Source organism: Phascolarctos cinereus, unplaced genomic scaffold (assembly GCF_003287225.1).
Source record: "Phascolarctos cinereus isolate Bilbo 61053 unplaced genomic scaffold, phaCin_HiC Scaffold_2;HRSCAF=192, whole genome shotgun sequence".
Taxonomy (NCBI): domain Eukaryota; kingdom Metazoa; phylum Chordata; class Mammalia; order Diprotodontia; family Phascolarctidae; genus Phascolarctos; species Phascolarctos cinereus.
In genome coordinates this window covers 34617709-34644566 of record NW_027555625.1, presented here as the reverse complement: position 1 = coordinate 34644566, position 26858 = coordinate 34617709, and the positions used below count along the sequence as shown (strand labels likewise).

The 26858-nt window shown below is 50.8% G+C and overlaps 1 protein-coding gene across 1 annotated transcript in view; it reads left to right on the top strand.

Annotated features, from left to right (window-relative positions):
• Positions 1-26858, top strand: part of POLR1A (RNA polymerase I subunit A) — an 87844-nt gene that overhangs the window by 56075 nt on the left and 4911 nt on the right. The window contains exons 22-32 of the mRNA XM_020969477.2: positions 957-1122; positions 3214-3435; positions 4187-4401; positions 6978-7145; positions 8703-8838; positions 9354-9511; positions 16892-17018; positions 18217-18327; positions 19718-19966; positions 20988-21188; positions 21989-22106. Coding sequence (XP_020825136.1) covers positions 957-1122; positions 3214-3435; positions 4187-4401; positions 6978-7145; positions 8703-8838; positions 9354-9511; positions 16892-17018; positions 18217-18327; positions 19718-19966; positions 20988-21188; positions 21989-22106 — 1871 coding nt within the window. The remainder of the gene's footprint in view (positions 1-956; positions 1123-3213; positions 3436-4186; positions 4402-6977; positions 7146-8702; positions 8839-9353; positions 9512-16891; positions 17019-18216; positions 18328-19717; positions 19967-20987; positions 21189-21988; positions 22107-26858) is intronic.

Sequence of the window (26858 nt, the reverse complement as noted above, 5' to 3'; positions counted from 1 at the left end):
AAAAGTTTAGGACTCACCAGAGCAGAGAAATGGCTGCCTTGCCCCGAATCTCTTGTTGATCCAGAGAACGTTGGTCCCTGGAGAAGCACGAATGAGCAGGCAGCTTCCTCAGCAGCTGTGATGGGGTGGGGGCTGCACATCTGGCCGCTGGCAGCTGCGGCTCCTGGTGCTCCCCTCCTGGAAGAGTGCTGGAGGTCAGCGTGGGCCCTGCAGGGGTGGCAAGGCAGCCCAGTTGGCCTGTGCTAGGAGACGATGTGTCTCATGCTGTTGGGCAGGACATGCTAGGACAAGGTTGGTTTGATTTTTTAATTAAAATTTTGCTTTCCGTTCCTCCTGCCCTCTTCTTCCCCTCCCCCAGACAAAAGTCTGGTTAGTAAGTGTCAATTTGTAGGTAAAACAATCGGCTCCCAAAAGTGTCTTCGTCTGTACCCTCCCCAGAGTCTATCACCTCTGCCTGGAGGTGGGCAACATGTTTGCATTAATCCTCTGGGATTGTGGGGAGTCATTGTGTCGATCAGAATCCCTAAGGTTTTAAAGTTGTTTCTCTTTGCAATACAGCTTTTATTTTGTAAATTGTATGTACTTATATATTAACAAATCATACATTCATATACAGTTATAGGTTTATATAGCTAATTGATACATGGTATATTGATAAATTATGTATATTTTATAAATCCTAGTCCTTCATCAGTTCATACAAGTCTTCCCAGGTTTTTCTGAGTCCATCCCCTCCATCATTTAATTGAGCATTTCCTTTGTAATATGTATACATATAACCTGATTTAGAGCTTCAGCAGACTGATCGCCACAGCACCTCTGGTGCAGCCCATTTTCCTTCCTAGCGCCCCCAGTGCTCCCTGGAGACCAAAGGCATGTTCAGAGTCCCTCCACCAGAGTACCCGCCTCTTCCCTCTGGTCTCCTGGGCCAGGCCTGAGCACGCCTCTGTTGGCAGGTGCATCATCAAACACCTGGAAGGGCTAGTGGTTCAGTATGATCTCACCGTGCGCGACAGCGACGGCAGCGTGGTCCAGTTCCTGTACGGAGAGGATGGGCTGGATATCCCCAAGACGCAGTTCCTGCAGCCCAAGCAGTTTCCTTTCCTCCTCAGCAACTACGAGGTAGAGGGGTTTCCATCACCTTGGGATGCAGTAGGGAGAAGAATGGGAATTGCGTGTCTCTGATCAGGGAAAGAGGAAGGCGGCTGCGTTATTGACAGTCCCTCTTGTCTGTAAAAGGAGGTGGCTGGACACTCGGGTCCCCTGAGTCATTGACTTAGCGGGTCCCACATCTTGTAGCTAGAAGGATCTTGGGATGATCCAAGGCCCAGAGAGGTGGAGCCCCCTGCCCAAGGCCACCCAGGTAGTCAGTGACGGAGCCAAGTGTCAAACCCAGGGCCTTTGACTGCAGATGCAGGACCCTCTGCCTCATTGTCTCTGGGCCAGGTTGGTAACAGAAGAGACCGCATCCTAGGATGATGGCAGTAGTCACACGCTGCATCTGTGTGTGGCACCTTAAATGTTTCAGAGGGTTGTTTTCTATCTCTCTACATCTACCTGTATTCATAGATATAGCTGTACATGACAACTGTAGGCGGGGCAGTGGTTAGAGCTCCGGGCCTGGAGTCGGGAGGACCTGAGTTCAGTGCAGCCTCAGGCACTTCTAGCCATGTGACCCTGGGCGAGTCACTTAGCCTCTGTTTGCCCACTGTAAAATGGGGATCACAGCAGCTACCTTCTGGGGTTGTTGTGAGGATCAGATGAGTTTGAAAGTATTTATTTCACACAGTCCCTGGCCCATAGTAGGTGCTATATAGGTGCTTATGCCCTTACTTTTCCTTCCCTTGACTTGATGCTCATGACAATTCTTTGAGGCAAAAAAATAGTTTTTATCCCCATGCTTAAATTTCCAAAATACTGTCCTTGTAAACTGCTTTCCCTACAATTGTCCCCATTTTATAGATGTTTGATTTATCAAATGGCTTGGTCACACGGCTCCTAAGAAGTGCCACCTTCCACAGGAAGCTTTTCTCTGTCCTCCTTGCTCTTTCTGCCTTCCCTCTGAAGCTGCCCCCCTCCCCGGGGCCGTTTATCCCATCTGCCCCATTTGTATGCAGCTGTTTGCATTGTCTTCCTGCTAGACTGGGAGCTCCTTGAGGGCAGGCACTGTTTCCCCTTCCTTTGTATCCACAGCACCTAGCCCAGTGCCCGGCACACAGGAAGTGCTGAATAAATGCTGCCTGATTTGAGTGGTAGACTTGTCCGAGGCAAGGTTCAGCTGCATCTCTCCTGACTCCCAGCCCAGCTTTCTGTGCAAGGCATGGGCACCCGCATAATGGCAGCACCGCGGCCGCTGACTGAGTCAGGTGCTTTTCCCAGGCCGGCCCGCTGCCTGAAAGTGAGGAAGGAATGTCCCCATGGGAGGTCTCGCCTGCCCCTCACTCCTCACCTTCCCTCTTCAGGCCTGGCCAGGGATTCTTGGAGACATCCCGCTGCAGGAGTGACTTCCGTGCCATCCCTGCCTCTCCTCTGTGGCTGGGCCCACCCCCCTCCCAGCTAGTTTGGGCAGTGGGCCAGGAAGCGTTTTTGCCCCCAGGAAGGGCTAGCAGTGAGGGTGTGCGGCAGGCTCCGCCAGGTACTCAGCCCCGGCAACCTCTGTTACGGACTCACTCAGCCAGTGGTTATTAGGTACCGCCTATGTTCCTGGCACTGTGCTGGGCTGCTCCAGGAGACACCAGGTGCACAGGAGTACCTGCAAAACAAATAGGAGGTGGTGGGGGTGGGGCTGGGGGGCAAGTCAGGAAAGGCCTCATGGAAGAGGGGTCCTGAAGCTGAGCTCTCTGAAGAGTGGGGGTGGCGAGGGAGAGCATCCCAGCTTTGGAGGCAGGCACCGAGAAGTACCTTTCAGTACCATGGGCATAGGACAGGACCTCAGAGATCAGCTAGTCCAAGCCATGGAAACTGGGATGTGTCAGAGAGGGGGGACCCGAGCCCTTGTCCTCCGACTCTAGGGGCCAGTGGTCCTTCCACAACCTTCCCATGTCGTCAGGGGCAGAGCTGAATTCGAACTCGGGTCCTGGGTCCATCTCCAGCTTTCATTCTGTTACCTGGTGGGAGTCAGAGGCCTAAAGGCCTGTAAAACATCTGGGGGGGGGGTCACTGGTGGTGGTCCAGGGGCTATCACATTTTGGTTCACTGGGCTTGCTTTTCTAGGCAATACGGAAATCAAAGCATCTGGATGAAGTTTTGTCCAGGATGGACCCCACGCAGGCCCAGCAGCACTTCAGAGCCCTCAGGAAGTGGCGGGCCAGGCATCCTCCCACCTGCCCCAGACACGGGGCCTTTCTGAGCTATTCCCAGAAAGTACAGGCGGCCGTCCGCTCCCTGAACCTCCCTGGGGGGAGCCAAAATGGCCGGGACCCCAGTGCGCAGGAGGTGAGCAGCCCCCATGCAGCCTTTGGGGGGCCCGCACACAGACTGGCCAGCTCTGCAAGGCCAGCTGGTCCAAGCCCTGGTTTACAGATGGAGAGACTGAGGCCCTGGGAGGGCAGTCTGCCCCTAAACGCCACCTGTCTGCTTCCCAGGGTTTGGGGCTGGATTCTAACAACATGATCACCTGAATGTTAAAAATTGTTGTAATGGTAGTTTAGGTTTATAGAGAGTTTTACAGTCACACTACCTGTTTGCATTTAACGTCCTCCTGTTGCAAGGGAAAACTTCCCAACAGATTTGCAAAGATGGGATGGGCGGGAAGATATTTGTATCACACACACACACACACGTGCGCGCGTTCTGGTTATAGAGGGGAGCCTTGGTCAGGTGTGGAGCGGATTTGGCCTTTGAGGCTCCCCCCCAACTTTGGCATTCTGGGATACTCACACTAACCCCAGAGGAAGCGAGGGCAGATGTTATGAATCCCACTCTTCTAGTGGAGGCACGGTGGCCTGGAGGGGTGCTGGAACTTGCGCCCCCCATCGCACAGTGAGGGAGTGTAGAGTCGGCACTAGGCCTTTGTCCCACCGAGCTGCCTTTTCATTCGTTGTAGAGAAGGTGGAAATGAATGGGTGATCCTACCTTGGTGGGGCATTGAGGATAGGGCCTTGAGATGGGTGCATGAATTCTCCAAGCAGTGGTCCCTGGGGGTTGCCATTTGGACAGTGGCTTTATAATCTGTTCTCTGTTGCAGATTTTAAAAATGTGGTCTGAGTTAGATGAGAAGAGCCGGAGGAAGTATGTGAAGAGAGCCCTCCCCTGCCCTGATCCCAGCCTGGGCGTCTGGCGTCCAGATATCCACTTTGCATCTGTGTCAGAAACATTTGAAAACCAAGTTGACGCATATGCCCAGGAGTGGGCGGCTCAGGCTGAGAGAAGCTATGAAAAATCAGAGCTTTCTCTTGATAGGTAACAGTTTGGGAGTGGATCAGGGGAGGGGCTAGGGTGGAGTGAGGGGGATCAAGGGAGTCTTCCTGCATGAAGATCCGAGAGAGCTGGGGTCCTCTGTGTCAGTCCTCTGAGCACAGGGGTCTGGAGGAGATGCTAGTGAGTGGGGCTCTGGATTCCCCTGGAGCCCAGTACTGAGATGTAGTCAGAAACGTAACTGAGCAGAGCCTGTGGCTCTGACCCCAGGAAGCCACGTGCCGCCTTTGTTACCTGCCCATCACCTCCCTTCCTCAGCTGAAAACAAGGAACTCGTAGGAACTTGGTGATCGTGCCTTCCTCCAGAAAAGGTCCAGTATTTGGGTCCTTGCAGCTGATGTGGGCTGGAAGAATTTGGAGAGGCCCAGAGAGCTGACAATATAATGAACTCAGCGTAGGCCTGACATAGCCAAGGGGTCTTCCATTCCCCTCTTCATCTAGGTAATGGAGAAGAGAGGGAAAATGGTGGTGAGGCATCTTCCTTAGGTGAGCATTCTTTTTGGAACAATTCTCTGATTTCATTGATGCAGGGAGGCTCCCTCCACCACTGCAGTCTGGCATCTTCTCTGCCGTTAGTGGTCTGACAGAGTCATCTGATGGCTTTGTCTGGGGTCACAAAGGCAGGACCTGACACCAGGTATTCCTGATTTGAAGGTCGGCTCTAGCTCTTCTCATGTGCCTGGCTGGTTTTCCAATGAACGGAAGTCATAAGATGCTTCAAGAGGCGTTTGGGTTAGACCAAAGACGTTTCTGCACCCCTCATGGGAATATGTCATAAAACAGCTGCCTATCGTAACCGACCATTACAGTTTTATTGTGTTACCTCTCCAGAGGCTTGTCCGTAAGAACATTCAGTTTAGGGGTCATAGGATCACAGATTTGCCAAGACTTAGCAGGTATCATAAGGAGCAGTGGTTTCTAGGACACAGCTGCCAGTGTGAAGCCGACAGCCTGCTCTCTTTGCTTCTCTTTTTTCTGCTCCCCGAGAATCTTTCCTTCTCTAGGCCTGTGGTGCTGGAGGGGCCCATGGTACTTTAGGGGCCTGTGGCCTTTGCACCTGGCTTCTTCATCTCCCCCAGGGGCCAGAGGGAGCAGCGCAGTTCAGTTTGCAGCTAGCTCATTTCCTGGAAACAAGGCAGAGATCCATTGGTTCTGTGAAGAGCCCATTAGCTGCCTTCCCCAGGGATCCCTGGAGCCAGTCCTTTTCAAAGCAGAGAAGTCCACCAGGCTGAAAGCCTACAGATGCCCTCAGTAGAGGAAGCACCAGCTCCAGTTCCGTCTCTCAGGTGTATTCAGATGCTTTCAGACCTCTGTTGTTTTAGCCAGTTGCAAACAAGCCTCACCTGATCCAGGAAAAAATTTGGATTATAAATGAGCTCTTTACATTTTTTTTAAAACTTTCTCAACACTAGTGCACTGAAACTAGTTTGACAAAGTAATTAAGATAATTTGTATATTGACTGCTTCTCAGGTTCTAGGTCAGACTAGTTTAAACTTTTTGGGGAGGGGGGACAGTTGGGGTTAAGTGACTTGCCCAGGGTCACACAGCTAGTACGTGTCAAGTGTTTGATCTGAGGCCGGACTCGAACTCGGATCCTCCTGACTTTAGGACCGGCGTTCTATCAACTGTGCCACCTTGCTGCCCTGAGACTAGTTTAAACTTAAGAGAACAGACAGGTCTTGAATTACTTTTCATGCATTTAGCACACTCTTTGTGGACGGTACATTCGGCCTGAGTTGAAACTTGAAGCCTGAAAACTTGCCCTGCCCAAGTTTTCCCAAATTCTGAATGAGTCCGGTTCAGATGAGTAAAGTTGGAATGCTGCATTTTGGTTCCTGAGCCCTGCTGTTAGACCAGGTCCTTCTGGGAAGGTAGACGTTGACAGCATCTCCTAAGTGGCCCAGGGAGATGGGCAAGATTTTCAGGGTTATTAAGTGCCTAATCCTACCTCAAAAATGAGCTAACCCCTGCCCTAAAGGATCTTCCATTCTTATCCGGAGAGACCATGCGTGCTCTTATAAGTGAACTAAAAACTAGAGGGGCAGCTGGGAGGCACAGTGGATAGAGCATGGGCCCTGGAGTCAGGAGGACCTGAGTTCGAATCTGGCCTCAGACCTTGATACTTACTAGCTCTGTGTGTGTGTGTGTGTGTGTGTGTGTGTGTGACCCTAAACAAGTCACTTAGCTCCAATAGCCTTGCCAAAACAAAACAAAACTATAGGGTAATTTCAGGTGGGGAGGCCCTAGCACCTGGGCAAGGGTAGATCAGAAAGGGCCTCATGCGGGAGATGGGAGGCAGTCCTTGAGCTGACCTTTGAAGAAAATGAAGGATTCTCAAGCAGGGTCCTTGCACAGGCATCTGGAGCCTCAGTGACTCAGTGCCTTACAGTGTCTTGAGGGCAACAGGAAAGACAGGAGGGCTTGTGATTACTGAGGAAGCGCAGGGTCCATTCCATGCCCATGGTGCAGTATGGAGAAAGGCTCTACCTCTGGGACCGAAGGCAGGGGGATGCTGACTCTGGGGTCTGTCTCCTGACTGCCCATGTCCCCTTTGCCCCAGATTGAAGACCTTGCTCCATCTGAAGTGGCAACGGGCACTGTGTGACCCGGGGGAAGCAGTGGGCCTCCTGGCCGCCCAGAGCATCGGAGAACCGTCCACACAGATGACCCTGAACACTTTCCACTTTGCGGGCAGAGGAGAGATGAATGTCACACTGGGAATTCCGAGGTAAGAGGTGGGTGGCATTCAGCAAAGGGAATAAGAGGAGGCTGGAGGTAAGGGGACTTTTGTCCCTACTGAGGCTCCCCCGCCTTCTGGAGCTTGTGAGCACCATCACTTGACTTGTGGCCCTGCCTGGTGTCCTGGAGGGGGCCTGGGGCACCTCCACTTTATGGTATGGGGGGGGGGGAAGCAAACTCCTTATGCTGCCATGACCTTGATCTGCGTTTGAGTGCATTTGGGAAAGTGGTCCCAGTGGAATTCCTGCAGGGTGGAGGTAACCTTACACACCCCTCATGGGGAGAAAGAGAGGTCTGGGTGGTTTCTTTGGTTTCTCTCTTTTTGTGTGACTGAGGGTGGGTCTCTAATTCTTTATCTGCTAAACACAGCAGTGTGCTGGGGCTTTTGGTGAGATGACAGTGCCATTATGGGCCATACCCTCTAACAGTACACTCTAGATACAGCCAGAGGTGGCTGGTTCCCAGTGGTGGCCTGGCCTCCAACATCCAGCGCCCCCGCTCTGACCAGGAGTTGGGATGTGCTTTTGTTAGACTGAATATCGTTAACTGGCATCAGCTGGGACCAAGGCTGCTTTTTCACATCTGTAGACCTGGGCCATCCTTACCTTTGCTGGAATGGGATTTAGGCTGTGGGCATGTGGCCCAGGGCTCAAAGGAGCTCAAAGCTCCTCTCCATGGTACAGCCTCCTCTGGAGGTGACCTCGCCTTTGGGCAAACAATACAGAGCTCAGGAAATACAAAGCATCCTCTAACAACTGGGAGGAGCCTTGAAGGAAGGTAGGGATTCCCAGAGGCGAAGGTGATGAGGGTGGAGTCTAGGGACCAGTGCCTTTGAACCTACCAGAACAAGCACCTCCTAGTCACCTGCCACGTGCTGTTATCTGCCCTCTAGGAGCTTAGATTCTGTTGAGGAGACGTGTCCCCTGATGAGTCCCCGTTCCAGTCCCTCCACTCAGCTGCCAGGGTCTTTTCCTGACGTGGTCACCTCCCTCCCTCCCTGCTCAGTGAGCTTCAGTGGCTCCGTTACCCTTAGAATCAACTAGGAGCTCCTGGGCTTTATTGAAAACCCTCCATGACATCATCCTTTCCTCTCTTTCCAGTCTTCTGACATTTCACTCCACTCCCTGTGATCCAGGAATGATGGCCTGCCCATATTCCCAGCCTGGAATTCTCTGCCCCCTTCCCCTCGGGTTCCCCCCCGCCCCCTCCCCCAGCTCCGTGTATGCACCAGTGTACTGGAATGTCAGTTACTTGAGGGTAGGGTCCTTTTGGTCTCCGTTTCTATATCCCAAGCACTCAGCAGATTGCCCGGATGGTAGTGAGTGTTTAATAAATGCATATTGACTGACTGTACGATGTAAGCACAGGGTCCTTTTTTGAGGGGTCGGGGTGGGAAGGTGAGGATGAGAGAAGGCCTCAGGAAAAAGGTGGCGCTTGAGCAAAGTTCTGAAAGAAGACAGAGTGGGGCGCTCCCCCAGAAGTGACGCCTTACGTCCTCTCAGCATCCCACAGTGTGCTCAGGCCAAGCCCTTACCCTCTCTTTCAGATTGAGGGAGATCCTCATGGTGGCCAGCTCGAACATCAAGACGCCCATGATGAGTGTGCCTGTGCTCAACACCAAGAGGGCCTTGAAGAGGGTCAGGAGCCTGAAGAAGCAGCTGACCCGCGTGTGCTTAGGCGAGGTACCTTCCTGGGGGCTGGGGAGGAGGCTATTCTCCTTGATCCTGAGAGTGGACCTGGGCAGCTTTGCTACCCTGGCCTTGGCTTTCCCACAATGCTACACCCTTACCAAAGGCAGACACTGAGTTATCGGGGGACGTTTAGCTTCTTAAGTAATGATTGGTCAGGAGGCAGCGAGGGGCTTAGCAGCTAGAAAGCTGGCTTCAGAGGCAGGAAGAACTCTCCTGGCAGCATGGCCAACCAGGGCAGCACTCTGAGGTGGGACAGCGAAGCTGCCGGTCTAGGTCCTATGACTCTCTCCCCTCCTGGGACATTAATTACTTCGCAGAGGGTTTCCCTTCCTGCCCAGCTGTGGTGGAGGTTCCAGATGCTGTTGGGTGTGCTTGGTGCGTGCAGCACAGAAAGGGAGGGAGGGAAGGGCTCCAGTGTGGTCGGTGTTGACTCCGTGACACCAGCCGCCCCCTTATAGTTCCTCCAGAGGCCTAGTTTAGCATGTGTTCTTTTGATGTGGTTGCAGGTATTGCAGAAAGTTGATGTCCAGGAGTCTTTCTGCATGGAAGAAAAAAAGGACAAATACCGAGTTTACTGCATTCGCTTTAATTTCCTCCCCTACAAGTATTACCAGCAGGAGAAGTACCTGCGACCTGAGGATATTCTGCATTTTGTAGAAGCAAGGTCAGATTTCCAGCTGCTTTTGCTTTTCTTTTATAATTATATTAATAATTCACATTTACATGGCTTGGAAGATTTGCAAACCACTTGTCTAAAAACAGTTTTCTGTAAAGGAGATAATGCAAATGTTACTCCCATTTCTCAGATGAAGAAACTGACTCTCAGAGTTAGTCAGCAAGCATTTATTGAGCTCTTCCTGTATGCCTGGCACTGTGCCAAGCAGTGAGGGCACAAAGAAAGGTAAAAAAGTGACTGTCTGAGATACCTACCACGTATGCGAGGAAGGTGATCTTGGGGCGGGGGGGAGGGCGTGAGAAGTGGGGTAGGGAGAAGAGGTGAACGACCTACCCATGATACCACAGTTAGGAAGAGTCAAAGCCAAGATCCAAATTCAGCCCCTCTTATGCCTATCCCAGAGCCTAGCCAACTCTGGCCTATCCTGTGCCTCCTCCTCACAGTGTCAGAGGAAGATGAATGAGCTGAAATAGAGGAGGAGTTGGGAGCTGGGGCAAAATCCTGCCCCTGTTACTATCTGTGTGACCCTGGGCTAGTCACCTTCCCTCTCTGGGTCCCAGTTTCCTCTTTTATAAAATGAGAGGATTATATTCAGTAATTTGTGAGGTCCTCAAAAGCTCATCACACTGTAATTGCGTCGGGGAGAGGACAGAGGGACCTACAGAATAGCACCGTCCAAGCAGAATACTTTCCCTTAAGACTCCTGCCATATAAACACCTCTTGTTAAGGGCTGCCATGTCAGGAGCACCAGCCTTCCTTAGCTGTGGCTTCTGACCATTACTTCTAATCCTGCCTCTTGGGGGTCAGTTAGCATAGAGCCCTTCCCACATTTGAAGATTTGAGAGGCTTTCCGACCCTCACCACTAACTCTAAGCCTTTTTTTCTTCTTCAAGTTCAAATATCGCAATTCTGGGAATCTCTTGAAGCCAGTCATTTAAAGAGAAATCCCGCAACCTGTTCCTAACAAGGACCAACCTTGTTCTGTTTGTCAAAAAGGCCTAACTGAGGGGGGGAGAGCATAGGCTTCCTTCTCTTGGCCGAGGGTGTGGATCAGCTTTATGTGACATTCTGGTTATTGGAGGAGCTGATTTACTGTCTGGCTGGACATCTCTGTCTGGCTGGGTTTGGTCCATTTTATCCTTGGGGTGGGAGAGTGTCTGATCACCTAGCTGTTGGCTCCCTGCTGTTAGTAAAGTTGAGTAAAGCTGGCAAGCTGTTTCCTGCCAGGCCTCAGTGAGTGTGGTTCGCCAGGGACTGACATAACGAGCAGCTGTTGCTCCCAGGAGCAGCCGAGGGCCGGCTGTGTGTCTCACTTGATGCCCTGCCCATTAGCTAACTGTCTTCCCACTAGTCAGTTCCCTACCTATAACCCTCTGCTCGGTTCGTGACCCCTAATTGAGTTAGCGTTACTTCTGGAAAGGGTGTTCTGACATTTTGTTGCCTTGGGGCTCCACTTACCCTGCTTGAGGCTTTCCAAGCTAAAAAATCCCTTTGCCTTTATTTGTGTATCCCCACCTACTGGAACACAGTAACTACTTGATACATGTTTCTTTTCTTATTCATTGATTCGTTCATTCACTGTTGGGGAGTGGGGGGTGGAAAGCTAGAGAGGGGCTCACTTGGGAGCTTGGGGCTGGGAAGAGGGTGGGCCAAGAGGAAGGCTCGGATCATCTGGGAGCTTCCTACTTTAACTGAGTGTTCTTGCTAAACAGATGCTAAGCTCCGTTGTTTGGGAGGCAGTTGAAGGACTGAAAGTTTTGTATGTGCCTGCCAAATTCTGGCACCAAAGAGAAAAACTCTGGTCACCTTGCCCTTTGAAGAAACGGTCAGGATGCTTTTATTAAGTGCCTACTGTATTCACATTCACAGTTTTTCATTCTATTAGTCAGCTTCCTCCCTGCTGTCCTCCAGTGTAATGCCAGCCCAGATTTGTATTGAGAGTGGGAACAAAGTGTCCGTGGAAGGGGCAGTTGTGGCAGCTGCCTCTCTAAATCAAAGTATGCTCACCAATCCTCTTAGAGAAATGGCAGTTCCCCCTTGGAGGTTCACGCGGACCAGCCCAGGCGTCATGGTCTTGACATGCGTGAGGCTTAGCTTACAAGTCTCCGTGTGATACGTGGTGGGTACAAGATGGGGCACATTCAGATTAAGCCTGTGTCCTCTGTGCTTTATGTGTGCCGTGCTTTCTGATGGGGATGTCCTCTCTACCCGTTAAAGCAGGGACTTTTAGTTTGGCCTTTGTATCCCCAGTGCCTGACACAGTGTCTGGAATTTCAGGGGATGTGGGGAGCGGGGAGGTACATCTGGAGCTGTGATTTCATCCACGTGGGCAGTTGGTGGTGTGGGCAGGTATTCCCTCTTCTGATACAGAGAGGCTACTCCTCTGTTACTGATTGCCTTGGAGAGTTGCCGCAGCCTTGCCCAAGGTCACAGAGAGGGGCAGACTCCACTTGTCTTCCTGAGTCCCAGGCCAACCCTGTAGTTCTTAGGATCGGAGACCTAGAGCTGGGAGGGGCCTCGGGCCATCTAGCCCCTCCCTCTCTCTTCCCATGTTATAGAGGAGGAAGCTGAGGCCCATTGGCTGAAGGGACTTGTCTCCAGTCACTTGGGGAAGGGTTGTCAGAGGCCGACTTTGGACCCAGAACCAGGGGCCTTCCTTGGTAACCCTGCTTCCCTCTGCTCATTGCAGCCCCTGCCTCTTGAGTCCAGACTAGATTGGCTGCCTGTTGTGGAGGGGCCTTTGTCTTGGAGCCCAGCCTGCCGCCAGAATTCCTTTTATTCCGAGTACCTGGGGCTTACCCTTTTTTGGCTTGTAAATGAGCTTGTGTTTTACTAATCACAGCTGCACCATCAAGCATTTGAACAATCACCCACAGTCACCTGGAGAGGTAGCATGCATGTTGTTTATTCATCCTTCAGAGGGGATGTGGTGCAGGGCTCCGAGGGATGAGCTTGGAGTCACAGACTGAGTTTGAACCCTGGCCCTGGCTTCCCTGGTGACCCCTTCGGCCTCACTGCCTGTCAGCTTCCCCATGTTCAATCACTTCAGTGTTCCCTTCCCACTCTAAATCCGCATTCTCCGGTGGAGCCTCCTGGTCTGGATTCCCCACATCCTGACCACTCACTCGTTCCTTCTGCCCTGGGACTCTGGCCCCTGCTATCTGTGACTCCTGTACTAAAGCTGCTCCCTTAACCACGCCAGCGGCCTCCCAACCACCAGATCTAGCCAGCCTTGACTTCCTGACCTCTGGGCAGCATTTGACACTGATGGACTGCACCCCTTCCCCCTTCTTGAAATGTTCTCTACCCTTGACTTCTGTTAGACTAGACTTTCCTAGTTCTCCTGCCCCGCTCTGCTCCTGTCTCCTTTGCCACCTAAATGTGGGGGTCCCCAAGGTATTCTGTCAGTCATTTACTCTCTCTCTGTCTCTGCTCTCTGACTCCAGCTGCCTCCTCTGTGCTGATGACTCTCCAGAGCCTTTGCTCCAGGCCCATGTTTCCAGCTGCCTGCATGACGGCTGTGCCATGACGTCCGGCTGGTGTCTCTAACTTGGGCATCTCCGGACCAAACTCCCCCAAACCTATCCATCTGTTGCTTTCCCTCTTCCCTTTCTCTTCTCCCAGGTCAGGTTCCCACAGTCTCTCACCTGTCCCTGTGCAGGAGCTTCTAAACTGATCTTCCTTTAGTCTCTGTTGTACCCTCCCCTCATTCCTCCTGGACATCATGGCCAGACACAGCTCCGTTCCTATCATTCACCTGCTTGCAGAACTTTTGTGGGTGCCCCAGGGAACTCAAAGCCTCCCCCCTCCTCATATGCCCCTTGTAGCTCCAGCTAACCTTTCCAAATGACACTGCCATTTCCCAAATATATGCCAGGCTTTCCCACCTCCTCTCATTGTCTCTGCCCACCATGAAGACCACCACATCTCCACCCCATGCTTCAAGGTCCAGGTCAAGCTCTGATGTCCTAAGTCCCATGGGAAGCGCTCCCCATCTTTCCTTGACCTCGGGGGCCACCTTTCAGCTTAATTGGACTTAACGGACATTTATCACTTTGCCTCTCTGGTATACCATGGCATGTGCTCACTGGCTGCCTATTACTGCATGTGCATCTTCTCTGCCAGGCCACCTGCTCCTAGAAGATAAAAGACTGCCCCTCTGTGCCCCACCAGGCCTGGCCTACAGGGGTGCTCAGTGTAATTGGGCACAGCCACTGCTGGCTCTCAGCCCATCTAGGATTGTTCATGGGAGAGCTTGTAACCCCTTCGTTCCGGTCATGTCATTTTATCCTTACAAAGCTGATTTCATTCCTTATGTTCACTCACGTGTGTGTAGCCCAGGCTTCTGCTGATATTAACCTGGTGGAATTGCAGAGTCTCCTTCCATGCCCCCCCCACCCCCGCCCCTCTTTCACTCTTGGAGTCCTTTTCTTCCTCCAGGGCTCAGATGCTTTGCCACATGGTAAATTCCTTGAGGGCAGGGACCATTTTTCATTCTTTTATCTCCATCCCATCACCTGGCATAGTCCTTTGCATGTCATATGTGCTTAATAAAAGTTTGTTCAGCTTGGTTGAAGAGACCAAGTCTGCCACTCTCTGAGCTCAGGCAGGCCCATGCCTCAGTAGTACCAGAGACAAAGTCCAGCTCTGCATCCTATAAATTTGTGTTTCATCTTATGTATGTGTGTATGTACGTATGTATGTGTATGTATGTATGTACACATAACGAAAGGCACTACTGCCCTGTCGTAAAAATTGTAATTTACATCATCCTGTAAAGTTTGCAAATGGCTTTTTATATAAATCCTCTCATCTATGATGTATAAACATACGTGTGTCAGCAATTTATCGGTAAGTAATCATTATCCCTGCTGGGCCTTATGCTTGTGCATTCCAGCGTGCTTTTATACACAGTTTTGCCAACAATAACTGTGGTCACATGCATACAAGTTCTCTGAATTCAGCTTTTCTCTCTTTTGCACCATTTCTCACAGATTTTTCTGATTTTTGTATTGTTCACGTTAGTCTCATTGGCAGCATCATCCCCATCCCATTGATCTGCCAGACTTCCTCCTCCTCTTGGGGTGCATGGGCCATCCTGTTCTAACGTGCTTCAGGACAGCAAAGGAGCACCTTTGTATGACTTCTTTGGGTTGTGTTCTCCGTAGGGAGATCTGGGACTGATCTGATGATTCCTGTTGCTGGACCACTTTCCAGTCTGAATGGCCCGAGGTAGACCGAGAGACAGATGCAGAGTCAGACACTGTGTTAAGCCCTAGGAGTACAAATAGCTGTTCCTGGGACAGACCCTGCCCTCAAGGAGCTTCTCTTCTAATGGGAGAAGACAGAAGATAAAACGATAAGAGGGAGATGAAAGAGGCAGAGGGGAAACCAGAAAGTAGGAAGGTTGTCCAGAGGGTCAGAGGTTAAGTGAGAATAGAAGTGGCCGCGGCTGGCCCAGGTACATGGTACTTCCTCAGAATGGAGTGTGGGGGCAACCTGGCTGTTTGGAGGCAACAGCAATGGCGGCCATGGGACCGATGGTGGTGGTGGAGGAGGGGTTGTCTGGGGAGTAATCTACATTTCCCTGGTCATGAGGTTGAACGTTTTTTCAAATGTGTTTGTTCATGATGCACGTTTTCTTCTGTCTCTTGCTTCTCTTTTGATCTCAGTTTTATCTTATCTTTCATCATGCTGACAGTTTTTTATTCTTGTAAGATCTAAGTTATTGGCCTTGTCCTGTCATAATTTTTTCCCTTGCTGTGATTTGAGATAAGCATATCATTTTGACTCTTAACTTTTTATGATCTTTTTAAAGCACTTAAAACCTGAAAAGCTTCTCTAAGTTATTGATAATAGCTTAGTGGCTATAAAAAAAATAGAGCAGTGATTAATAATGGAGAAACTTGCAGATTCAAGACCAGTCCCTTGACCTGCCAGCTGCTTGAGGGATGTGTCTGATGCTGTCAGCAAAGGGCTGTACCTCCAAGGCCGCCCCCAGCAAGCCTGCAGTTGGGCTCTGAGTGTCACTTCTTGTGTCACTTCTTCTCACTTTCCAACACTTATTCATCCTTGAAAGTTGTCTCAATGCCCAAAGCCAGGGGGAAACTTAATAAGCCTTTATCTCTAGGGAGAGGATCTGTAATTCCTTTTTTTCAAATATGTCATAAGGACAGCTGAACATTTGTGTGTATCATGAGGGACAGCATGCGTTGTGGACAGAGACCTGGCCTTGAGGCCAGGGTGGCCTGTGAGACTCCCAGCGGGTCACCTCAGTGCTCCAAGCAACTTCTGAGACTAGAAAGAGGCCCGCTTGCCCTGTTGGAGGGGGTTCCTTGGACCCCGAGAGGGTCAGAGAGAGGCTAAGGCTGAGCCCACTTCTCCGGGTTGTTGTGAGGATCCAATGAGGTCATTTATATAAGGCAAAAGCCCCTGGCAGCACTGTGTACATGCTTATTCACTTCCTTTCTCCTTCTCCAAGTGACTTACTTGCCCCATAACAACGACTGAATGTCTAGCACCCTGTCTGTGCTTCCGTGTCTCTCACAAAAATGGTTACTCTAATGGTGGATCACTCAGCTGGGTGGCACAGTGGATAGAGTGCTGGGTACGGCATCAAGAAGACCTGAGTTCAGATGCTGCCTCAGGCTCTTACTAGCTGTGTGATCGTGGGCACGTCGGTGAACGCTGTTTTGTCTCAATTCAGCGGAGAAAGAAATGGCAAACCACTCCAGTATCTTTGCCAAGAAAGCCCTGCGGACAGGATTATCATGCTGTGGTCCATGGGGTCGTGAAGAATTGGGTATTACTGAATGATGGCTGACGTCTGGGGGATGATGGGAAGCGACCCTTGGGCTGAGCTTTGGAGGAAATTAGGGATTCCGGAGTTTGAAGGGAAGGGGATTAGGTTGGGAAGGACCACATTCCAGGCCTGCGGGCACAGCCTGTGCCAAGGTTTGGAGGTGGTGGATGAGGAATAACGAGGAGGCCAGTTAGGCTGCAGCAGAGAAAAGCGGTAAGTCTGGAAGAGCTGAACAGGACATTTAGATGCTAGCAGAGAAATGGAGGGCAGCGTAGAGGAGGAGCCGGGAGGGTCTGAGGCTGGCTTGGCACTCAGGGCCCGCCCTCGCAGCCCTTACTCCTCATAGGGGCTGGTTCCGCTCCGCCTAACGAGGGCCCCTCCACAGTGATGGCAGCATAGCTTGGATGCCGGCCGTTGGAGCCTTGCCCGGGCTTGTGGCCCCTTGACTCTAGACTCCGGGTCAGGGCTGACCACGGACGCTGTGGATTCATGCAGAGGTGGGGCTTCTCGGCAGAATGACTCGTCCCTCTAAGGTTGCGGGCCGCACGCTTCCTCTCCTGCTCAGGTTCATTAAGCTCCTGCTGGAGGCCATCAAAAGGAAGAGCAGCAAGACATCGTCCTTTAAAGCCGTGAGCACTCGGAGGGCAACTCAGCAGGACCTGGACGGCGGTGGGGAGATGCCGGGAAGTCGGGTGAGTGGGCAGGCCCTTCTGAGGAGCAGGGTAGGTAGAGAGCCCTCTCGAGGCTCTGGCCGAGGCAGGAGTCAGTGGGTAGGTCCTGGGAGAAACATCTGGTAGGAGGGCTGGGAATCTCCTTCAGCCAGAATGAGGAGCTGCCTCCACCTGGGGCGTGCAGCCCCAAGGAGCCCCCCACACCGATCTGAGGCAGAGCTCTGGGGGAAGCTGACTCACAGAGCCCTTCAGTGCCTCCTCCCTGTCAGAGCCCATGAGCAGGGGCCTGCTCTGAGCTCTGACCGACTGGAATTCTCAGCTGCCCACAGTCAGGGCTGGCCAGAAGAGAGAGGAGGGAGATTCAGTCCTGTTCGTTTGGTGCTTAGCATAGGGCCTCTTGTGCATCAGGTGCTGTGCTATCACTGGGGTACAGGGATGGTCCCCATCCTCGAGGACCTTCCGTGCTATGGCAGATCAACAGTGTCTGCAAAGATAGATGTGGAGACATTTGGGGGGTGGTCAGAGAACACACTGAACGGCGCATCAGCCAACGAGACAGGCTGAACCTTGAAGGACTCCATTAGAGGCAGAGAAGCCTTCTAGGCATGAAGATCCAGGGGATGAGATGTGGGATGTGGGGAGCAGCGAGGAGTCCAGGTTAGCTGAAAGGGGTGTCCGAGCCACAGGAGGGGAGGAGAGATGTTGTAGGGTGGGGGCTGAGAGGAAGGACAAGGCCTGGCTTTGTCACTCTTCGTAGTCATGCCTGGGGTTGGGTTGGTGGTGCTGTGCCAGCTCAGAAGGGGCAGCGGTGTGTAGGAAGGACGTCGGTGCCACCCTTTAGGGTAGGAGCCTGGTCACCGACTCACCCAGACACGTGGGAAAGGGGCTGCGCCTCGTAGAACAGGACACGCTTTCATCCCCAGGGGAATGTGGCTGGCTGATGGGCTTCCCCAGATAAGGGGAAAGGAACGGCATTCCGCGTAGGGCTGTTTGGAGCAGGCGGTTTTTTCCGCCCTGCGTCATCTCCCCACACTTTGTTGGGGAGGGGCATTGCTTTCAGGAGGGTGCTTGATGTTGCTTTTCATAAGGGAACCGTGTGCCCGTGTGAGGGGACACGTGTGGTGCGTGGGCGGGGGAAGGAAGATCGGGGCTTGTGCTGAAGGTGGAGCCCTTTCTCTGGGACAGCACCGGCCTGAGAGTGTCCGTTTACCCACTGCAGGAGGATCGGGAGGGTGACGACGAAGGGGAGGAGCAGATCGTCGATGGCGACGCTGAAGAAGGAGATGCTGATGCTACAGACAAGAAGTGGAAAAAGAAGCAGGAGGAAGAGGTGAGGGGTCCTGGGAGCACGAGAAGACCCTCTCCCCAGCAGCTCTGGCTAGGCTTGACTCTCAGCTCTCTTGATAAGCTGCCTGTGTGGCCCTTGGAGAATCTCTTGGTGTCTCTGGGCCTCTGCTTTCTTGTCCTCAAAGATGAGGGAGTCGGGATTGGATAAGCTGCTAGGCTTTTAGTAGGAAATTGGCCTCCCTTCACAGATGAAGAGCAAACGGAGGCCAGTGAGGGGCAGTGGCTCATCCTCCCTCGGCCATCGCACCTGTGTGACTGTGGCAGCCCTGCTCAGTAAACGCTGGGGGGGCCCTCAAAGCTCTTCGTGGCCTAGCCCCCTCCTGCCTTGCCAGTCCCGCCTCACCCCCGCATCCTCCGCATCCAGGGTCATTGGCCTCCTGGCTGCCCCCAGGCCTGGGACACTCCCTGGCTTCCCTGCCCTCCACCAGGTCCCAGCTAAAGTCCCCACTTCGACAGGAAGCTCTGTCAGATTCCCTCTTGTTAAACACAGCTGTGTGTGTTGTTGACACCCTGTCAGACTGTGAGCTTCCTGAGGGCGGGGGCTGTGTCTGCCCTTCTCCCAATCCCTGGTGCTTAGCCTGGTGCCTGGCATGTAGGTAGTAGTAGAAGTGTAAATGCAGAGCCGTCTGTCTGTTCCCCCCCCCCCAGCCTCTGGAATTCCTTCTAGCCCCCAGTCTAGGACCTTGTGATCCCATTACACAGACAGCTGAAGGTAGATCCGGGTGCGAGCCAAGGGCCTGCCACCCCCGGGTCTTCCTCTCCTCTTGCCTTTCATTTGTCCAGAGCATGAGAGGGCTGAGGGAGTGTGAGAGGAAGGGGCCCAGGTGCCACCTGTTGGGATGGGCTAGAGGTCAGGGTGCCCCCAGGCCATAGGAAGCCAGCACAGGTCACCTTGGAGGGCGTCTTGGCTCAGCTCACCTGCAGAGCTGCCAGAGTGGAGCTCAGATTAGAAATAGCGGTCAAAGCGATAATAAAAATAACAATAAAAAAAATGCTTTGACATTCGCTGAGTGCTCCCCATGGCCCCCCAGAGGTGGGCGCTCCAGTTATTTCACTGGACAGAGGAGACAGCTTCAGAGGCCGCAGAGCCAGGGGGTGACTGAGGTTACTGACCTCAGCGCCGAAAGGTGAGGTAACCAAGACACTGATGAGTGCCTGGGGCATCGAAGGAGAGAGAAAGCTGCCTTCGTCATGGAGGGGGTGCATGGTGACGGTGCTTTAGACTTGGTGGAGGGTAGATCGGTAGGGAGAGGGGAGGGCTTCCTGAAGGCACAGAAAGGCCAGGAGCCGCAGAATCCGAAGACCCCTTCCTCAGCTCCCTCTCCAGGCCCCCAGCTTGCTAATTTGCCATTCCTGCCTCTGTTCTTACCCAGGTGGATTATGAGAGTGAGGAAGAGGAGCAGGAAGAAGAGAATGAGGAGGAGAATGAGCGAGAGGAGGAGGGCAGCCAGGGCCCAGACACTGAGCAGCCAGCGCCTTCCTCACTGGCGCCCAGCAAGAAGCGGGCACACAGGCACGGGCCCTCCGGGGCAGAAGCGGAGCTGAGGGTCCAGGCTGTACGGAACATCCACTCGTCCATCCAGGATTACACGTTCGATGTGGAGAAGGGCCTGTGGTGTGAGGTAGGAGGGCTGGGGGAGCTCCCCTGGTTGTGGGAGATGAGAAAAAAGACCCCAGGCCGAGCTCTGTGTTAGACCTCGAATGAGGGCGCCAGCCCTAGAACTGGGCAGGCGGGCTCTTGGAGGCCATCTAGACCAAACCACTCATCTAGTGAGACCCAGCAGGAAGCGATTGGTCCGGGATAACACAGGGAGTCAGCTTCAGAGGCGGGATTCAAACCCAGGACGTCTTCTATTCAGTTAGAAATGCTTGTGTTGGATGGTCTGAGGAGAGAGAGGTGAAGACTGATGTGTAATCACCTAGGGGTTGTGATAAGAGAGGAGGCTGTGAAGAGAGGTGGCCGGGTGTCCAGGGTGAGGGATGACCAGTAGTGTGGGCTGCTCCAAAGGGCTCAGAAAGGCCACAGCCTTCAGCGATGAAAGGACCTTGGGGACACTTTGAGAGAGGCCTTTGAGCTGAGAGGAAGCCTGATTGCCAGATGGGGGAGGGAGGCAGGGGGAGAGGCGGCGGAGGGTGGGGCAGCGGGGGCTGGAGGGTGGGACGTGGGTCCAGAGCGTGGACCGGGCCAGGCCAGTGGGGACGGCGAGCAGGGAGGGGACTGACTGCGTGGCTGATTTCTTAAAGGTGAGCCCCTCTGTTGAGAGTGTGCAAAAAGAGGCTTCCTGCGTTGGGGTTTTTAGGGTCATTGGGCCTCTCCCTCTCACGCCTTCCATTTTATGCCCTCAGAAATTTGGCGTCCCCCCAGTGCAGCACCTGCTCCCCCTCTCCCATGCTTCCCAAACCCCCAGAGCCAGGAGGAAGAGTGAGTGCACGCCTGCTCCCCCGGACCAGTCAGGGCTTAGGGCAGCTCGCCCAGAGCCTTGGTTACGCCTTGAACAGACACACAGACACACCCACCTCTTCTTCCGGCCCATGTCCCCTCGCCCCTGACCCAGGCTGCAGTCATTCTGTGCTGCCAGGGCAGCCAGGAGGCCGTGTTTGAACACAAGGCCTCACCGCACGCCTGGCCCGCCTTCTCTCCAGGTGACGCTGAAGCTGCCGCTGATGAAGGTGCACTTTGACCTGTGCTCGCTGGTGGTCTCCTTGGCCCACAGTGCTGTCGTCTACGAGACCAAGGGAATCACCCGCTGCCTCCTCAATGACACCACCAACAAAAAGCAGGAGAAGGAGCTTGTCCTGAACACGGAGGGCATCAACCTGCCGGAGCTGTTCAAGTATACAGATGTACGCGCGCCCTTGCCCTGCCCCCACCCGGCCTTTGCTTCCAGGACAGTGCCTTTTTAATTCCACCATCTGAGCCTGCTGCCTCAGTTTCTCCTCAGGCCCAAGGACTCCTAGCAGACTCCCCCAGCCCAGCCTGCAGCTGGTCAGCAGCTTCTCACTAAAACTCCCTTCTTTTAAAAGCTTACCAGGCCAGGAGGGGACAGGACAGCACTGGGGGGTTTCATGTCCCTCGGGTTATTTGTGTAAGTTGAGCAGCCACCAGGCTTCTTCCAAGCCAAACTGAGGGTCACAGCACATGCTCAGCCCAGGCCCCACTCAAATGAGCAGCCAGGACCAGCTAGGGCCACTCTTAAACCAGAGTAGAAATAACCTGGAAGCAAGGCCGCCTGCAGGATCAGTGTCTGAGAGCTTCCGGGGCCTGTGGGCCTAGCAGGGAGGTCAGGGGAGCCGGAAATGCCTGCCCGCTGGGAAACTGCACACTAATCAGTCTTATGTGTTTTAAAAAAAAAAAGAAGAAAAAAACCCAGCAAATCCAACCTTCTTTGTATTGAATCATTTTGTTCCCCTTATAATGGAAATGAGCCTCATTCTGGATCCTTGGCTAGCTTGCAGTCAGCAGTGAGTGAGGGGGAGAGAGAGAGTGTGTGTGTGTGTGTGTGTGTGTGCGCGTGCACGCGTGCGCCACTCCTTGGCTCTGGCATGCTTCCTGACATAGTGGCAGAGTCAAAGAGGTGAGAGTCTCCAGGGTGGAGAGGTTGGGGCTGGCTGCTCTGAACAGATAATTTTCTTCCTGTTGATAGGTCTTGGACCTCAGCCGCCTCTATTCCAATGATATTCATGCCATGGCTAACACGTATGGCATTGAGGCCGCCCTGCGGGTGATTGAGAAGGAGATCAAAGACGTGTTTGCTGTGTATGGTAAGGTGTTCTCCTGGCGAAATCTGGGGTCTCTGCTGCTTTAGAAATGCACCGAGGGGCCTTTGAGGCAGGGAAGTAAAGGGAATTAGTCCCTGACTTTCAGGGACTCTGCCTGAGTGAAAGCAGTACAGCCATCATCCGTGGTGTCATCGTAGGCGCTCCCTCCCTCAGGACATAACCTCTCGCACTGTGCTCTTCCAGCGTGTAGTTTTCTGTAAACATTCCTTGGAGCATCTGCCCATAGGCAGCATCAAGGGCCCCTGGGGCCACTCTTCTTTCCCTTGCTTTGGCCGTGTGACAGGGCACGCAGTCATGCTGCTTCTTATCCAGAAGTTGCCGTGGATGATGTACAGTAGCCAGCTCATAACACTGTGCATCTTGGCCTTTGGGGCCCCCAGAACTTTGAATCCCTGAATGAGGGCTGTCTGTAGCACCACCAGGAAACAGGTGTAAATCTGCTGCAGAATTAGTTAGAAAACCATTATGTCAAAGATGGGTCTTGGTAGCAGCAGAGTTGCTGCTTGGTTGCCCATCCATCTCCGTGTCATGCCTGGGCCATGTGAATTATTCCTCCTAAAATCTTCATAATGAATGATTATTGATCGATGGACTGATTCAGGTGGTTTTTCTTGTGCAGAGACTTGGGAGAGTGGGGGGCAGAGCAGAAGAGAGCTTCGTTGTGTCCGAGGGGCTGTCGTGAGGGAGACAGCTCCTCCTCGCTCTTATTGGCTTCAGCCTGCAGGAGTTGGTGATGACTGGAGATCTGTCCTCAAGTGAAAAGACCACGTTAGCAAGTGGGTTGGGTTCTTTCTCATCAGGCATCTTCACTCGAAGACTGGATGACCCCTGTGGGTATTGTTGTGGCCACTGTCCTTGGCCTGTCCAGGCCAGGTTGGAATAGATGACCTGGAGGTCCCTTCCTACTCTGGGATTCTGGACTCTCCTTGAGAGGGAAGACCCTGCTGGCTTCTGTGGGTCAGTCCAGCCACCATCACGTCATCTGCCGAATTCCGGTGACCCTCGAGCAGTCCTCTTGCATTTGGCCTTTGAGCAGGGCATTCTGGGTGGTCAGGGGCGCTGCTGTTGGCCACCTCATGGCTGTTAATCCTCAGTGAATCACCAAACGAGGGGATTTCTGTTGTCACCTGTGTCACGGGAGCTTTTAAACACTATTCCAAGCCGTGATTAACCTGACCTCGTGACACCAGTGGGTTGTGAGCCGATGCCTGTGCTGCTGACTGCTTGTTTCTGTGTTTGTGATGCAGTTCGCTGCATGCCCTGTCCAAGAGCGTCCAAGACATGCAGGTGCAAGTGGCCTCCAAGCCTCTGGCCCACTTCACGAGCTTTTCCTTTATTTCTTTTTTGGCTGCATTGGTTGGGTTTACTGAACTGACTCTCCCCCCCCCCTTTTTTTCTTTTAAATTTTTTCGTTGTTCGTTTTTTGGTTATTTATTTATTTGTTTAGTTGCATTTCAAATTCTGAGTTTTTTCCCTCTGTCCCTCCTAAGCCCTCACTAGAGAAGGACAGTGTTTGATATAGATATGGATATAGATATAGATATGGATATGGAACCATATAATGCATACTCCCACGTATCAGTTCTTTCTCTGAAGTAGATAGCATCTTCCTTCAGAGGTCCTTCATAGTTGATTTGATTATTCATATTATTCAGAACAGATTAATGATCCACAGTTACTCTTCGAACAGTATTTATTACTGTTACTGTGTACAACATTCTCTTGTTTCTGCTCATTTCACTCTCCATTACCTCATACAAGTCTTTCCATGTTTTTCTGACATCAGCCTGCTCATCATTTCTTACAGCACAGTAGTGTTCATCACACTCATATACCACAACTTATTCAGCCATTACCCAATTGATGGGCATCCCCTCGAATTCTCATTCTTTGCCACCACAAAGAGAGTTGCTATGAATATTTTAGAGCATATACATTCTTTTTCTTTTTCCCTGATCACCTTTGGGAAACAGACCTAATAATGTCATTGCTGGGTCAGAGATTATTCACAGTTTTATCTCTTTAGTCATAATTCCAAATTGGTCTCCTTAATGGTTGAATCAGTTCACAATTCCACCAATAGTGTATTAGTATCCCAATATCCCCACATCTCCTCCAGCACTTGTCATTTTCGTCTTCTATCATTTTAGCCAATGAAATGATACCTCAGAGTTGTTTTAATTTGCATTTCTCATTTTTCATCATTGATTTAGAGCATTTTTTTTCCCGTGGCTGTAGCTTTGATTTTGTCTTCCAGTCACTGCCTGTTCCTGTCTTTTGACCATTTATCAATTGGGGAATGACTCATTCTTAGAAATTTGACTCAATTCTCTATATATTTGAGATATGAGGTCTTTATCCAAATAACTAGCTATAAAAATGATTCCCCAGTTTTTCTGTTTTCCTTCTAATCTTGGCTAAATTGGTTTTCTTTGTACAAGAGCTTTTAAATTTTTATCCATTTTACATCCCACAATACTTGTTTATCTCTTGTTTATTCATAAATTCTTCTCTTCTCCATAAATCTGATAGGTAATATAGTTAGTCTATGTTCTTCCAATTTACTTATGATATCTCTCCTTTGATGTCTGGGCCATGTATCCATTTTGACCTTATCTTGGTAATTATGTTCATAATTTTCCTAATATTAAACCAGCCCTGCATTCCTGGCATAAATCCCATTTAGTCACAATATATAATCTTTGTGTTATATTGCTGTAGTCTCCTAGCTACTATTTTATTTAGGATTTTTGCATCAATATTCATTAGTGAAATTGGTCTAAAATTTTCTTTTCTGTTTTTGGTCTTTCTGGTTTAGGTATCAGCCCCATCTTTATTTCCTAAAAGAGTTTAGTAGGACTCCTTCTTCGCCTATTATTTAAGATAATTTATTTAATATTGGAACTAGTTGATCTTTAAATGTTTGGTAGAATTCACTTGTGAATCTGTTTGGTCCGGATGCTTTTTTTCTTAGGGAGCTCATTTATGGCCTGTTTTTTAAAATGGGTTTATGACCCTTTTCCTCCTACGCTGTTTTTTTTTCTTTTCTTTTTTTAATATAAATTTATTTATTTTTAGTTTTCAACATTCACTTCCACAAGTTTTTGAGTTCCAAATTTTCACCCCATCTCACCCCTCCCCCTACCCCAAGATGGCATGCATTCTGAATATCCCTTCCCCTAGTCTGTCCTCTCTTCTGTCTCTGCCCCCTTCTCTTGTCCCCTTCCCCTTCTATTTTCCTGAAGGGCAGCATAGACTTCTGTACCCCATTTCCTGTATTTCTTATTTCCCAATAGCATGTGAAAACATTTTTTTAAGCATATGTTTTTAAAACTTCAGGTTTCAAATTTTCTCTCTTCCTCCCTCCCCACCCACCCTCATTGAAAAGGCAAGCAACTCAATATAGGTTGTACATGTGCAGTTATGCAAAACACTTCCATAGTAGACATGTTGTGAAAAACTAACTCTATTTCCCTTAATCCTATCCTGCCCTCCCATTTATTCTATTCTTTCTTTTGACCCTGCCCCTCCTCAGAAGTATTTACTTCTGATTACCCCTTTCCCAATCTGCCCTCCTCTCTATCATCCCCTGCTCTCTTGTCCCCTTCTCCCCCTATTTTCCTGTAGGGTAAGACAGATTTCCATACCCAATTGAATGTGTATGTTATTCCTCCTTAAGCCAAATCCTATGAGAATAAGATTCACTCATTCCCTCTCACCTTCCCCTTTCCCCTCCACTGTAAGAGACTTTTCTTTTCTGTTTTTTTTTGTGAGATAATTTACCCCATTCTACCTCTCCCTTTCTTCTTCTCCAGTATAATCCTCTCTCATCCCTTAATTTTATTCTCCAGATATGACCCCTTAATCTTCAACTCACCCTGTGCCCTCTATCTATCTATCTATATATACATACATACATATAATTTTTTTCCTCCAACTACCCTAATACTGACAAAGGTCTCATGAGTTACAAATATCATCTTTCCATGCAGGAATGTAAACAGTTCAATCTTAATAAGTCTCTTATGATTTCTCTTTCCTGTTTACCTCTTCATGTTCCACTGAGTCCTGTATTTGAAAGTCAAATTTTCTATTCAGCTCTAGTCTTTTCATCAGGAATGCTTAAAAATCCTCTATTTCACTGAATGACCATTTTTTCCCCTGAAGGATTATACTCAGTTTTGCTGGGTAGGTGATTCTTGGTTGTAATCCTCTCTCCTTTGCTCTCCAGAATATTATATTCCATGTCCTGCGGTCCTTTGATGTAGAAGCTGCTAAATCTAGTGTTATCCTGATTGTGTTTCCACAGTACTTGAATTGTTTCCTTCTGGCAGCTTGTAATATTTTCTCCTTGACCTGGGAACTCTGGAATTTGGCTATAATATTCCTAGGAGTTTTCCTTTGGGGATCTCTTTCAGGAGGAGATCTGTGGATTCTTTCAATGTCTATTTTGCCCTCTAATATATCAGGGCAGTTTTCCTTGATAATTTCTTGGAAGATGATGTCTAGGCTCTTTTTTTGATCATGGCTTTCAGATAGTCTAATAATTTTTAAATTCTCTCTCCTGGATCTATTTTCCAGGTCAGTTGTTTTTCCAGTGAGATATTTCACATTGTTTTCTAATTTTTCATTCTTTTGGATTTGTTTTACAGTGTCTTGATTTCTCATAAAGTCACTAGCTTCCAATTGCTCTATTCTAATTTTTAAGGAAGTATTTTCTTCAGTAATCTTTTG